General features: G+C 40.0%; 1 protein-coding gene across 6 annotated transcripts in view; it reads right to left on the reverse strand.

Moving 5' to 3' along the window:
- Positions 1–14818, reverse strand: part of FHOD3 (formin homology 2 domain containing 3) — a 625903-nt gene that overhangs the window by 57167 nt on the left and 553918 nt on the right. For all 6 annotated transcript variants that reach the window (XM_073332694.1, XM_073332693.1, XM_073332692.1 and 3 more), the window contains 3 exons: positions 9950–10132; positions 5787–5906; positions 5103–5264 (listed from right to left, as the gene is read on the reverse strand). In XM_073332694.1, the coding sequence (XP_073188795.1) occupies positions 5103–5264; positions 5787–5906; positions 9950–10132 (465 nt within the window). The remainder of the gene's footprint in view (positions 1–5102; positions 5265–5786; positions 5907–9949; positions 10133–14818) is intronic.

Here is a 14818-nt window from a genome sequence, read left to right on the forward strand (position 1 = left end):
GCAGAGGGCCGAGGACTGGGTCCCACCTTGCCTGTTGATGTAGAACATCAAGGCTGTGTTGTCCATGAAGACCCTGACCACCTTGCCCTGTAAGTGCGAGCAGAAGGCCAAGCATGCCAGGCATACAGCCCTGAGCTCTTTGACTTTTATGTGTAGGGGCAACTCTGTGGCCGACCACAGTCCTTGGGTCTGAACGGTCCCCATGTGGGCTCCCCAACCCAGGTCCGACGCATCGGACACCAGCTCCAATGACGGGGTCATGTCCTGGAAGGGGACACTTTGGAGCATGTTGCTCAGGGAGGACCATCACTGCAGGGAGGCGATCACTGGGTTGGGCACAGTGAGGACTTTGTCCATCCTGATCTGGGCCTGGGAGAACTCCGAGGCCAACCACAACTGGAGGGGCCTCATTTGGAGCCTGGCATGGCAGACCACGTACGTGCACGCCGACATGTGACGCAGGAGCTAGAGGCACACTCTGGCCATTGTCACAGGGAAATTCATGACTGAGTCGATGAGCCCCTTTAGGGTCTTGAACCTGTCTGGTGGGAGGGAGGCCGTGGCCGTCGAGGCGTCCAGGAGCGCCCCGATAAACTCTATGCGCTGGACTGGGACTAATATGGACTTGGTGTTGTTTACTGACAGGTCCAAGGTGGCACACGTGGACAATAGGAGCATCACGTGATCCTGCACCTGCGACCGGGAGCTGCCCTTGACCAGCCAATCGTCCAGGTAGGGAAAGATCTGGACCCCTCGGTGCCTGAGGTAGGCAGCCACCACCAACATACATTTCGTGAACACCCTGCGGGCAGTGGATAGGCCAAATAGGAGGACCGTGAACTGGTAGTGGTTCTGTCCCACCAGGAAACGGAGGAAGCGCCTGTGCCCCTTGTATATATGGATGTGGAAATATGCATCGTATAGGTCCAGGGCCAAGTACCAATTCCCAGGGTCGATGATGGAGGGGATGATGGAGGGGATGATGGAGGCCAGGGAGATCATGCAGAACTTAAGCTTGACCTCTGGAGTCGGGGTCAGCACCAACTCCATGAGAATGGCCTGGATCCTGATGTCCCTTTCTCTTTTAGTCCAAGGCTTGAATGACTTGCAAACCTTGCAACGATCGCTGATGTGAGTCTCATCCAAACAGCATAAACAGTCCGCATGCGGGTCACTCCTTGGCATAGAACGCCTACAAGAGTAGCATGACTTAAAATCCGGGACGTGGGGCATGCCCCGGATCGGGCACTCTAACTAACTGGAACAACTAACTGACTACAGGTACTAGCACTGAACAAACGAAAAGTTGTGGGGACGAGCTACAGCGAAGCTGGAGCAGAGCAGTTCCGATTCACCTTCACTGGCGGCAAGAAGGAACTGAGGGTGGGGGAAGCACGCAGCGCCCCTTATACCGTGCCATGGAGACTCCAGTCCAGGAGTCGCTGGGGTGCTCCCCCTACGGGTTCTGCCGGGGAAAAACTTCCGGCACCGGTGCATGTGGTGAGCACGCACACCTATTGTGGAATACACATGAGCAATCACTCAAAGAAGAAACATAACCAGGGAGCAGGTTATCCTGTAATTACCTACTGCTGAGTTTCTTTCACCTTCCTTTGAAGGAGCTGATATTGACCGCTGCCAGACACAAGATACTAAAATAGATGGATCACTGGTCTGAGCTATTCCCATGTCCGTGAAAAGCGATTCTGTAATAATTGCATTCTGGATTCCCATGTTGATTATCTCTCAATGATTCCATATTCCATGTATGCAGTTTAAAAATAAAAAAAACATGTTGTTTCTAACTTACAGATCAGAAAATTCAACTTGACTCTGGGAGTCAAGTTGGATTCTTTCCCTCATGAATATCACTTTCAGTAATAAAAGCTCTAAAGACTAAATTTGTCCGCAGTGACAACTGTACAGCCCCCTATGACTTCAAATTTATATTCTCAGTGACAAAGGGATAAAGACAAAGACAAAATGTCCCTCACTATAAGGGATGTCACTCTTCTTAGACCCACAGTTCCCTCTGCTCCACACCAATTTGGCCTCCGCTCACTTTTACTGTTGAAAATCCTTTACATAAGAATTAAAGATGCATGAAGCTGAGGTTATACATTGAAGGAAAGGAAGGAATACACTGAAGAAACCCACCCAACTGTACGTTTCCTGCATAAAGATTATCTCTGTGCCCCAATTTTGGGTCTTTGTCACACACTGTGTGCCACATTGGGGACTGGAAGATTTAGGCATTTGGCTATACCTGTGCAGCTCCAGTGCCTTTAGTGGTTTCCACAGGCCTGACTCTTTGGCATTTACTAATGAATGCAATTAATGTTGCACAAAATGGAATAGAATCCCACTCCCTGCTGATGTTTGTGTTGGCTCTGCAGAGCTAACAGGAGTAAGGAGAAGTAAGATTTATTTTTGTCACTGTTTAAGTCAGTAGATAGGACACACACATAGTAGACACACAGAAGGAGCAAATCTGTCGAGGAGGAAAGTGCCATTATTACATCTTTTGCAGAGTAGAATCACACTGTAAGCTGTCAATAGTGAGAAAAAAGCTTAAATGCACCTTCTTTCCATATGAAATATGGCTTTCTAATGAAGCTCTACCCTAGAAGTATGTTAGTACAGCACAGAGATATTATGTTAGGACAAGAACAAAATTTGGGGACTGTTGTTCCCTCATCCCAAGCCTCTGGCAGTAAAAAAACTAAACAAAGAAAAGAAAAGGGAAATTTTTTTTCCTCTCATAAAGAACATAAGAATGGCCATTCTGGGTCTGACCAATGGTCCATCTAGCCCAGTCTCCTGTCTTCCAACAGTGGCCAATGCCAGATGCTTCAGAGGGAATGAACAGAACAAAACAACCATCAAGTGATCCATCCTGTGTCGTCCAGTCCCAGCATCTGGCAGTCAAAGGCCTAGGGACACCCAGAGTATGGGGCTGCATCCCTGAACATCTTGGCTAAAAGCCATTGGTGGACCTATCCTCCATGAATGTACAGAATTCTTGTTCTGAATCCACTTATACTTTTGGCCTCACAACATCCCCTGGAAACGAGTTCCACAGGTTGACTGTGCACTGTGTGAAGAAATACTTCCTTTTATTTGTTTTAAACCTGTTGCCTACCATTTCATTGGGTGACCCCTTGGTTCTTCTGTTATGTGAAGGGGTAAACAACTTATTCATACCATTCATGATTTTATAGATCTCTGTCATCTCTTTTCCAACCTGAATAGTCCAGTCTTTTTAAATCTCTCCTCACATGGAAGCTGTCCCACACCCACAATCATTTTTGTTGCTCTCTTCTGTACCTTTTCCAATTCTAATATATGTTTTTTGAAATAGGGCAACCAGAAGTGCATGCAGTATTCCAGGTGTGAACATACCCCTCTTCTGCCCTTCAAACAGTCCCCCACCCTGTCAAACCTCATCATCAGAAGCAAGCTCCCCACAGACCAGAACACACCAACTCAAAGTGGCACCAGACCCTGCCAGAACAACAGATGCAAAACCTGTACACATATCTTCACTGCTACAATGACCAACAACTCCCACAACTTTCAAGATCCATGAGTCCTATGCATGCCTATCATAATATATGGTGTACATCATCGAGTGCACTAAATGCCCCTAAAACAACTATTTGGGTAAAACCAGACAATCACTACATTTTTGAATGAACTTACACATGATAAAAGACAAACACCATATCATGTGGGTGAACGTTTTTCACAAAGCCATCACACTATATCTGATCTCTCAGTCCTCATCCTCAAAGAAAACCTTTACGACACCTTCAAAAGAAGAGCATGGGAGCTTAACTTCATAACTTTGCTAGACACTAAAAATCAGGGATTGAATAGACACACTGGATTTATGGCTTATGATAACAGTCTATAAACCACTAACCCCTCCTCCTCCTCCAGCTTTTTTTTCTCCTTTACCCACTGTGATGTTAACTGACCATTTCACCTTGAATGGTCCCTTGAAATATGTGTTAACGACTGCTGCTAAATAATCTGATCCATCTTGTATTTAGCTGTGACACTCTGGATACATCTACATGGGGATAAAAGCCATGCAGCATGGCTGCGGCTGGCCCAGATCAGCTGACTTGTGCTCATGGGGTTTGGGCTGCAGGGCTAAAGGTTGTTGTGGAAGCATTCAGGCTTGGGTTGGAGCCTGAGCTCCAGGGCCCCCAACCCTCACAGGGTCCCAGAACTTGGCCTCTAGCTGGCGCCCGAATATCTACATGGCAATTTTTCAGCCCCGGAGCTTGAGCCCTGTGAGCCCAAGTCAGCTGATCTGGACCAGCTGCAGATTTTGTTATCCCTGTGTAACATATCCTGTGAGAACATTGCCCAGATCTGAAGAAGAGCTCTGTGTAAGCTCAAAGGCTTTTCTCTCTCACTAACAGAAGCTGGTCCAATAAAAGATATTACCTTATCCACCATGTCTCTCTAAAACTCTTCTGATGCAGGTAGTTTTTTTTAAAAGAAAAAGAAAAAAACAGTGCCTCTTGGTCTCTTGATGAGTTTGACATAATTAAATAAACACATTTACTTTAAAAAAAAATGGTTTCCCCAATACCAGAAAATAACCATCGGGCAATACCAATAAAATCAAATCCTAGCCTGAAAATAGCGAAGGACAAACTCACAAAGATATGTCCCTAATTTCTGTAATAATATTATAATAAATCCATGTAATAAATAATGATGACTTCAATGATTTCTAGAATAACTCTTTTCTAGTTGTATCAAAGCACAACAAAGGCAATGAATTTGTTTCAGGTTTATAGACAATGTAGGAGCATGGCTGCAATCTGAGGGGTATACTGAGATACTAAGATATCTCAGAGATATCTCTGAGATACAGCCAGAAAGATAAGAGTACTGGTATCTTTAAAATTCCATAAAATCCACATTCATAAGAAGAATTGTGAGGAGGGGAGAAAAAAAAAAAGAATTAAATCAAAAAACTTCAATGTTACATTTAAAATCTTTTCGTTTCTTATGGAGACTGATAAAGATCCGGCATCTGTAGCAAATGCAAGGAGCTTTTCTTCTTTTGTTCGCAGACATACCTTGGCTGACCTAGTGATGGCCCCAATTTCTGAATAAAGATCTGTGCTGTCTGGGAATTTTTCTACCACCATAGTGCAGACATGGTGGAGGAGAGACTGCTTATGCACTGTGTCCTTGACTTCCGGAACCTTCTCGAGGTAGCTTAACTCAAAAGCTTTGGCCTGTGTAGGAAAGGAATTTTTTTTTAAAGTAAGTTTATTTTGTCCACACAGATCTCCTGAAAGAAAACATTTATTAAGATATACAATGCATGAGGGGGGTGAGGGGAAGAGATTACTCTTTTTAAATAAAAAGAATCCCAGAGCAGGAAGAATATATGATTCTTTCTGATACAATTTTACATACTTCTTAAGAGTCAGTAGATGCCTAGATCATTCCATTGGCAATGAAAAGAACAAAGAGATGATTCTTGTAGTGTGTATCAAGAACAACTCCACTGAAGTCAATGGGGTTATGCTGGTATAAAATTGGGACCAGGACTGGTTCCAAATCTCTCTGAGGTTATTTTGAAGGGGGAAAATAGAATTAATGAAACATACAATGTAGGTTTTGTTTTTTAAATTACATGTATGTGTTGGAAATACACATATACTAGGTGATAACTGTGATACGAGGTACAGAAGCTGATGAGGAAAGTCTGTGATAATAGTCAGTAATAAAATAATAGGGTGACAAAAGCTTACATTGGTTCCATTTAGAAAGTTCCCAATGGCTAGTAAAGTAGAAAGGATAAATTCCAAGGTTTTATTATGCTCCAGCTGGTCCATTCCTTCCTTCAGGTCTAAAAGTGGTTCTGCAACTTCCTGGCATTAAAAAAAAGTGAAGATTTTAGGCTCTCATAGATCATTCTGTCTTAATTCTATGTTTTAGATTAATTATTGCAAAGGTTCTAAACAGTGATCCTGCAGAGAACTGGCAGTTGTGTGATGCTGCAGCTACTAAATCACATAAAAAAACTCAGCAGAGAAATAAATTAAATATTTCCTAAAGTTGCTTGTTCACGTAAGCGATTGGTGTCCTTGTCACAGGGATGTTATATGATTGAAAATGGAAGAAGCTTCACTGCAGGGGGCTGCTGTGTTTGAGTTAGAGGCATAAAAAGCTCCACTAATGAAATGTCTTAATTTTTTGTGATGTTTCAAGAGCAAAGAAAACCTAGAATATTTGGTAACTTGACATCTTTAATCTGCCTCTACTGGTCCCTACAAATGATGGCCACCTCTGAGATGCAGATGTGACTACTTCTGTATATCAGTCTGTCACTTGAAAACTCAAAAAACTCGGAAGTGTCACGCTTTACAAAATGGCCTCTAATTTTAACTTTTTAACCTGCAAACTCTTAATGTGCTTTCTGTACATGCAAGTTATCGGTAAGCAGGCATATAGACTGACAGACACCAATTCCGCTCCATTATCTCAGGAAATGGATTACACTGTATAATTCAAAGGCAGAGAGATATACAGTAATTGAAATAAATGAGCTTATTTCTATGTCTTTTTGGGTGGCCAAGGGCTGTTTCTTTTGTATGTACAATAAGGTACATACAGTTCTCAGTCCTTTCTATCAGCAAATTTCATCTTAGTCATCTGTAACCAGCATTCTTTCTACAAATTATCACTCTGTTGATGATCTGAGGAGCCAAAATTAAGCCTCAGTATTTCAGGCCAAGTGGCAAAACAACTGAGAATTTCTTTGCCTAGTGGAAACATGATGGATTATTTGTAGATTATAGGGATATTTTATCATAAACATGTGCAGGGAGCTTCAAGAGAAAATGCACTGACAATCACTATCATATTACCATTTTGTGTAAATCAAAAGAAAAGGAGTACTGTACATTTTATTTTGGGTATATTGGCAGGGTGAACAAATTCAGAGGTGATATAATTTACACATCAGACTATGGGAGTAAGGGGGTCTAAGGCCTTGCCTACATACACAAACACACACAGCTTGCACCAGTTTAAGGTTAATGTTTACACTATGGAGACTGTGCTGCTAGGTCACCATAGCTGTGCCAGCATAACCCCCTAGTGCAGACGCAACCTCTTCTCATGGAAGGGTTTTTTCCATTGGTGTAGGAATACCACTTTCCTGAGCAAAGGTAGCTATGCCAATGGAAGTATAAGTTGACATAGCTGTATCTACACTGGGGGTCAGGTTGGCATAGTTATGATGTTCGGGGTGTGATTTTTTCACACACCCCTGGCCAACGTAATTATCGTGAGCTAACTGTTAAGTGTAGACGAGGCCCATGTAAAATTGATTTAGTTAAATTGGTACAAACCCCTATGTGGACACACTTAAACTGGTTTGCAAGCTTATATTGATTTAGCTTCATTTGGTAAATTACTGAATCAAGCTAAATCAATACAGATCAGTTGCAAACCCAGGGATTTTCACAGGTTTAACTAACTTGATTTAAAAACTGATTTAAATTCAGCATGTATAAGCTGTGTGTGTGTGTGTGTGTGTGTACAACAGTCTTAAAATGGTGTAACTTACTTGATACTGGGCTAGATAACAAGGTAGCTCCCAGCACGATCATGTTAGACATAATAAGTTTGCCTCAGTTAAATTAATGTACATCTTCATCCAGCCAATTCATGTGCAAATTATACCATCTTAGAATCCCTTATATACATCTGTTGAATATTCTTATTTATTATTATCTGCATTAGAGTAGTGCCCAGAGACCAACCCAGGCCTCAGAGACCACAGAGGGTCCCTCTGTGCCAGGTGCTGTACAAAGAGTGCAACAGACAGTCTCTGCCCTTAAGAATTTACCATGTAAATAGACAAGACAGACTCATGATTGGGGAAAGGGTTATAATACCATTTTCCAGATCCAAAGTAATTATGACACAACTTTATCATTTTTATTCTAAAGATTTATACTTTGTGAAAAAGTATGAAATTTCCTTAACGAATGATAGCATATGGTCTACAGTTCGACCAGGCTTTAGGTGTAATCATTTTATGCTGAAGAGAAATGAAAGGGAATCCTTCTCTTTCCCAGTTTAACTACTCTCATTATTGCACCTGTTTGCATTCATTTATAATCCTTTAAGATTGTCAGCACTGAAGATATATTTGCACACCCTGTCCTGAGTTTAAAGACTTTTCTCTCTTGATTTAGGAGAATTATCAACAACCTCTTTCTAATAAATTCAAACTTGTTTTAAGACGTCACGTCTTTTAAGATGTCAAATTTTTGTATAATTTGATGGCATCTGAATTACATATAATTTGGTGCAAAGAATTAGCATTAATGCAATATCCATATTGAGGAGCCAAGCACAGAAAAGTCAGAAAATGGAGACTAACGTTGAAAATCAAACTTAACTCTGCCACTTTCCCCTTGTATTTATGCCTTAAAATATGATCTTACTTTAAAGTGGAGGACATTAAAATGATACATTTACCAAAAAAATACCTGAGATCCATGATTATTTTCTATTCTAAATACAGCAAAAAACTACTGTTTCTCAAATATTTCTGTGTTATGCGTATGGTAACTATTGGCATATGATGACATTTTAATGGTGACTTTTGTATACATGTACAATTTTTTAAAATCTGACCATATGGAAATATTTTATTTATTTTATTTTACACACATACAGATATCAAAAACAGCAGAATGACTCTGGCTCAAATCTGATAAAAACTGATAAAAATTCAGGAGGTAGAGAATATGACAAAAAGGAAGAGCCAAACTCGGACCTCTGATGAAATCTGGGTCTAGAAACTAAAGTGCTAATATCAGCAGAAGAACATCTTTTGTAAATACTTTGTGAGGAAAATCCTTAAGAGGAGGGAATTTGCAAGATCTGATAGGAAATCTGCATTCTAATACATTATTTTTTGCATTTCCTTTCAGCGTGGGATATCATGAAGTCCAATCAGAAAATAAAGAGATTTTGTATTGATTGAGCTATTACTATCTAGGCCTCAGATCACGGACCAAGCTTATTCTTAGTAAAACTTCACTGCAAGTACAGTAGTTACATCAGAGATGAATTTGGCCAAAAAACATTCAAACCAGATGAATTCTGTTTGTCTGTTTTGCCAGTCAGGAACTTGCTAAAAATAATATTTCAAAATTTTCCAAAGCATCAAATAAAAAACCTGTTGAAAGTTAGCAAGCGAATGTATGAAATCACCCAAACAATGTTGACTCTTCCTCACTCATCCATCAACAATCTACCCTGCATCAGTTTGCACAAACAATTCACAAAATACTTCTATGGCTCTTTGACTGAATAGTGCACATCAACAAGTGCAGCAATGTTGTGCCTGCATACAAGTAATTCTGTTAATGAGCAAAATTAGAAAAACATCTGAGAGATAATCTTAATTTTTCTCCCCACACACTTTCAAGAGTTTACAATAGCAATAACAACTTTGAGGGATCCCAGGGATCTTATAAATTAGCTAATGAATTAATATAGTGATTAGTTCGCTCCACTGGTCACAATAAGCCAGATTTTGATATACTAAGTCTTTACATAGGCAAAACTCCCACTGATTTCAACAAGTGTTTTGCCGAATAATATCTGGGTAAGAAGGATGTAAGGATTGGGCCCTCATCCCCAGGAAATTCCTTGTTCCTAAATCATTATTGCCTAATTAGAGGAAGGAAGACATAACCCTTACTTTTTTTTGTAAAAAAGAGCTAAAATGTTCCCACTTCTTCCACCCCATCTCCTGTTGGTCACCAAAACAAAAGCTAAAAACAATCCATTCACCATACACACAACATAGCCAGCCATGTAATAGTAAAGACTGAACAAGCTGAAACAAGGACTTGAAATTGCCTGCTGCCAGTCAGAAGAAGTTTACCTTTTCCACTAGCTCATAATCCATTTTGAAAGCCCAAAGCTGGAGTCTAGCGGAGAGCTCACTGATGGAGGAAAGAGTGAGAAGAAACTGCTCTGCACTCCCCAGTGGGATGTCAGGGTTTGCCATCTGGGCCTCCTGGATCTTCTGTTTTTCTTCCTCCGTAGGAATCATAGTTAAAATTTTCTAGAAAGAAAGACAAGAGAAATTATTTTTAATCAGATGTACAAGAGCAATGATTTCAAACCTCTTTTTTTCATGGAAGGAAGGGGGAGGCAAAGAAGCAAATTTATACAACATATATTTGGAAACCCATTTTTTTTCAGACAGGTGTCCGTTCAAACAATTAAGAATCATACTGAAGGCTTGACACTGGTTTACTTTGTGGTAATGGGATTCCTGACTCAAACAGCTATAAGTGAGAGCAGAATTGTGCTCCGATTATGTGTAACACAAAACCACTGCACAGGACACCTAAACCATAACAAGGGAATCTTGAATAGGTCTATGATTGTAATTAGAAGTCCTTATTGTTTCTTTTATTTTTATGGAATGAGAGTGATTAGGCACAGAACAAACTAAAAATGCAAGTTTATCTCCTGGTATCTTCAGATCAAGACTGGATACCTTTCTGGAAGATATTCTTTAGTAAACTGGAAATTACTGGGCTCAGTGCAGGGAAAACTGGGTGAAATTCTCTGGCTTATGTTATACATGAGGTTAGACTAGATGATCTAATGGTCCCTTGTGGCCTTAAACATCTGAGAACTTAGAACAACAAAATAACTCAAAACCTAGGTAAAGGCGAAGATAGGATTTTTATGGTACGTTGTTAAAAAATGTTTCTAAATGGCAGCATTTTGCATTTCTGTAGGTAGGAATGAAGGTACCCAGATGGCAAACCATTTTAGGGTGATAGCGGGGTGGGTAGCTCAACTATATAAAATGTGTGATGTTGGAAGAGCTATTATCCCTCTCTACTCCAACCCCATATGTTTACTTGTCACATAATATGACAACACTATTTCAGCATGAATAGATCAGTCCTAGAAATACCACCTGTATTTAAGACAGTTACTCAAAAAGGAACAATTGGTAAAGTTTTAATTCAAAGTATGCACTGCACAACATGGGGCCTGCTTCTCCATTCATCTGACAGGCTTATAGTATCGATGAAAGAGGATATCAATATGCTAATTTGCTGCTGTTATTAGTATTGGTTCAGAAATTTACATTTTCCTTTTAATTCGTGGCTTTTATGTGCTTGTTTGCATGTGGCAACTTCCCAGCTGCTTGTTCTCCAGGGTTGCTCTTGGAAATAAGATTTTGCTTTAAGCAACTAAATGCGTTTTTAAAATGAAAAAGAAAAGAAAACAACATAAACACATCAAATAAGCCAGGACCTCTGCCCTGCTGAACACTGCCTTGTTAAAGGCGATGTGGTAGGTTTTCAACAAGACCTATGTTCACTCATTGGAAAGAACGTTAGGCTTTTTCTGTAGCCCTTTGTAATGGCAGAATCAATTCTGGAGAGGCGAAAAGTCAAAGAAACACAGGATTTGCCAAACCAGATTACACCACTGATCCATTCAATCTAGTATCTTGTTCCAGCAACGGCCAATGCCTGATGCTTCAGAGGCACCTGCTCCCTCCCCCACTGATACATCTAGCTCATTGCTTAATGTTGCATCTGGGTATGGGGAGTGAGGAATTCCCTGCCGACCCCATCAGGTGAAGAATGACCTTTGATCAACCAAAATATTTTATCAATTCAAATCCAGCCACAGTACTTGTCCTGATGACCATCTTCCTACGGCAGTGTATTCCATATGAAGAAGCATTTCTACCTGTTGGCTTTGAACATATTATGTTACCTTTCAATTTAACAAAGTGTCTCTTTGTTCTTATACTACACAATAACAAGACAGTCTGGTTTTTACCTGGGATATGCAGATGGGAAGTGTAAAGTCTGTACTAATTTCAAACAGGGAGTGGAATCATTTAGTCTATTCATTCACTTGGAACAGAAGAGGGATAATGTAGAATTAAATTTCTTTGCCCCTCTTTCCCCCAGTTATTACTACATTGTGTATATACTGCAATACAAGAGACAGTCCCTGCACCAGAGAGTTTACAATCTAAATAATCAGCCTCAGGGGGATGGAAGAGGATGTAATATTCAAGACAATGATCAAGATGATAAATAAGGGCATGCAACTTTTGTCCTGAAATTTATATGATGACAATGTAAAATACAAATTGAATCCAATTCCTCACTTTTGAATTCTAAGCAGTATCTGTGTTTTCCTGACCCATATCCTGAAAATGGCTTGAAATTACTGTTGCATGCATTTAACAGAGAGCCTTCATTTACTGAAATCAGTATGGTTTCTTGATTTGTTTTTATGATCTATCTGTAATCAGTTTTATATGCTTACATCAGTTGCCTAGATCATATCTAGAGCAGATTTGAGAACTGAACTGACTGCTCCAGGGCACCTCTCAGACCTCTCTATACTGAGTTCAGTATTTAGATGCTACTGCAATGGGCACTTTATAAACACTCAAAGAGATCAGACAAAAGGAGGGACAGATTAGACAGACAGATATGGACAGATGAGATAAAAATCCTGACTGGGGCATCAGGAAAACTTCACAGTAACTCCCCAGGAAGAATGAGGCCCTCCAGCACCTAGTCCTCTCTTTCTTTTTAAAAGATGACTTAAATTTCAGTGACTTTGTGAGGCTGAATGGAGGAGCCAGGATAGTTTGCATCTGGGATTATTTTAACATTCATACATGGCCAATTTAGGAGACATGATTGATGTAAAAATACTTTTGATACATTCTGGTCTCAGAAGGGGAAACACTTTGGCAGTTGCAATGCCCTCAATTACCCACTGCAAATAACTAGGGCTCCAGGCTTTTGACAGATACACAAGGATCCTACAATCTTTCTTTTTTTGATGGTAAAGCATCCTCACTGTAGGGATTTTTCAGCAGCCTTAGGGCATTTTAACCAGAGCAATGAAACAGTCAACTGTATTTCCAAAGGGACTCGCCTGGTCCCTGAGCTTTGTATAAACACAGCAGGCCAGATGGAGCTGACAAAGAGCATTCAGTCCAAGCACTGCTACTCTGCTCTGCTGCTGAGCTGCTTCATGTGGTATGTGCAAAGGAAAAGCAAATCCAAAAAGCCTTATTTGTAGTTCAAGGATCATCCCTGCCATCGAATTACTGCCCTGATATAAGCAGAACTGCTGCTGACTAACTGGCTGATCTCACACTAGTTGCACTCAAGGTGGAACCGAAGCCATAACAACAGGCTTTTCACAACACTTTTAATCCACTCTAAGAGTCATTTTTGTCCTGCTGATTATGACCTTCTCTGTGCCTTCCTGAAAAAGCAATAAAATGTTCTTATTTTTGTTTTCCACTCTATGACTAATTTAAACCATTCATTCAGTGTGGAAGATTGATGAGTCTACCATCTGCCAGTTTATTATTATTATTTTTTACACATCATTTAGAAAAACTGTATAGAAACACAGTAGGACAGAAGGTTACTGGCACATCATCATAACTCACAACCTCTTTGTTTCCACCACATACATCACCTTTGAACTTACTCATTATCTCATAATACCCAATAAGGCCCACTTTGGGTAGAGAGCAAGGAAAAGCTTACCAAACCCCATAAACAGTCTAGGCTCATATATTTCTTGCTGGTAGGGTGTCACAGTCTTGTATAAACTACAGATTCCATGCCCATACATACCCCTGTAATTGTTTGGCCCAGAGTGCATGATTCCAGAGAAAAATCTGTCCAGTAAAGTAGTATTTTTATGGATACAAAGATTGTTTTTGGCCACCTGATTCATATGAGATCATGATACTGATTATTTTAGTATTTGAGCTTAAAATACCCCCCAAAGTTCCTTTTTTGGAAACTGTCAATTGCTGGAACTCTGCGGGGAGGGGAGAATGGGGGGAAAGACATATTATAAAACCATTACTCTTCTAGGTTTAGTCATTCCAAGTCTGATTTCCAAAGTTTCTAAGGAGAATGCTTCACAAAGTACTAAGTCCCTTCTTGAATCTAGGAATCGTATAGTCAAATACATACTTTCTGACATTTCACCCACTATTTCACAGGGTCTCGTGCCTTTCAGACAGCTGTTAACCATGCAGATCAACGGTTTACATAATCTGGAAAAAAAAGTCCAGAACTCTACATTTACTGACTATGACCACCTGAATTTATTATATTTGATTTGGATTCTCAAAAACACATCCAATTTCAAAGAGAAGGAACTGTATCCAAAATACTTCATAATGTTAGTGATAGCTAGAAATCAGTAACTGATTACCAGCCTTGCTTCATTCAAACTGGGTTTCTTCTTCAACTATTCATTGAATTTAAATGTAAATTTAAATTTAAAGCTAGGCTCCTATGTACCCAAGTCACTTCTGAAGATAGGATTTAGTTGTTTTTGAAAATGGGACATAGGCGCTTTTGAAAAAATATTTCCTCTCAGTCTTTAATTTCAAATAATTTTAACCTGAAGAAGGCTAAAACTACCACTATATAACTTATACAGTATAACACCATACATTATTTTCTAAAACCTTAGATACATACACTATCCTCCTGTATTACATAAAGGGCACAGCAGCCCAACTCAACCCCGTCAGTCCACTTTTGACTCAGTTAAATTAGTCATGCTTACATGCACAATGCAAGCCTCCTTAGGTGTACAATTTGGGTCTGATTCTGTTTCTCTTACTCATAAGAAGTAGCACTTTACAAGCAGACTCATTGATTGCCTTCATTGAGGATGAGTACCAATAAGTGTTGTGGTTGACTTTTTT

Source organism: Lepidochelys kempii, chromosome 2, assembly GCF_965140265.1.
Source record: "Lepidochelys kempii isolate rLepKem1 chromosome 2, rLepKem1.hap2, whole genome shotgun sequence".
In the NCBI taxonomy this organism is placed as follows: domain Eukaryota; kingdom Metazoa; phylum Chordata; order Testudines; family Cheloniidae; genus Lepidochelys; species Lepidochelys kempii.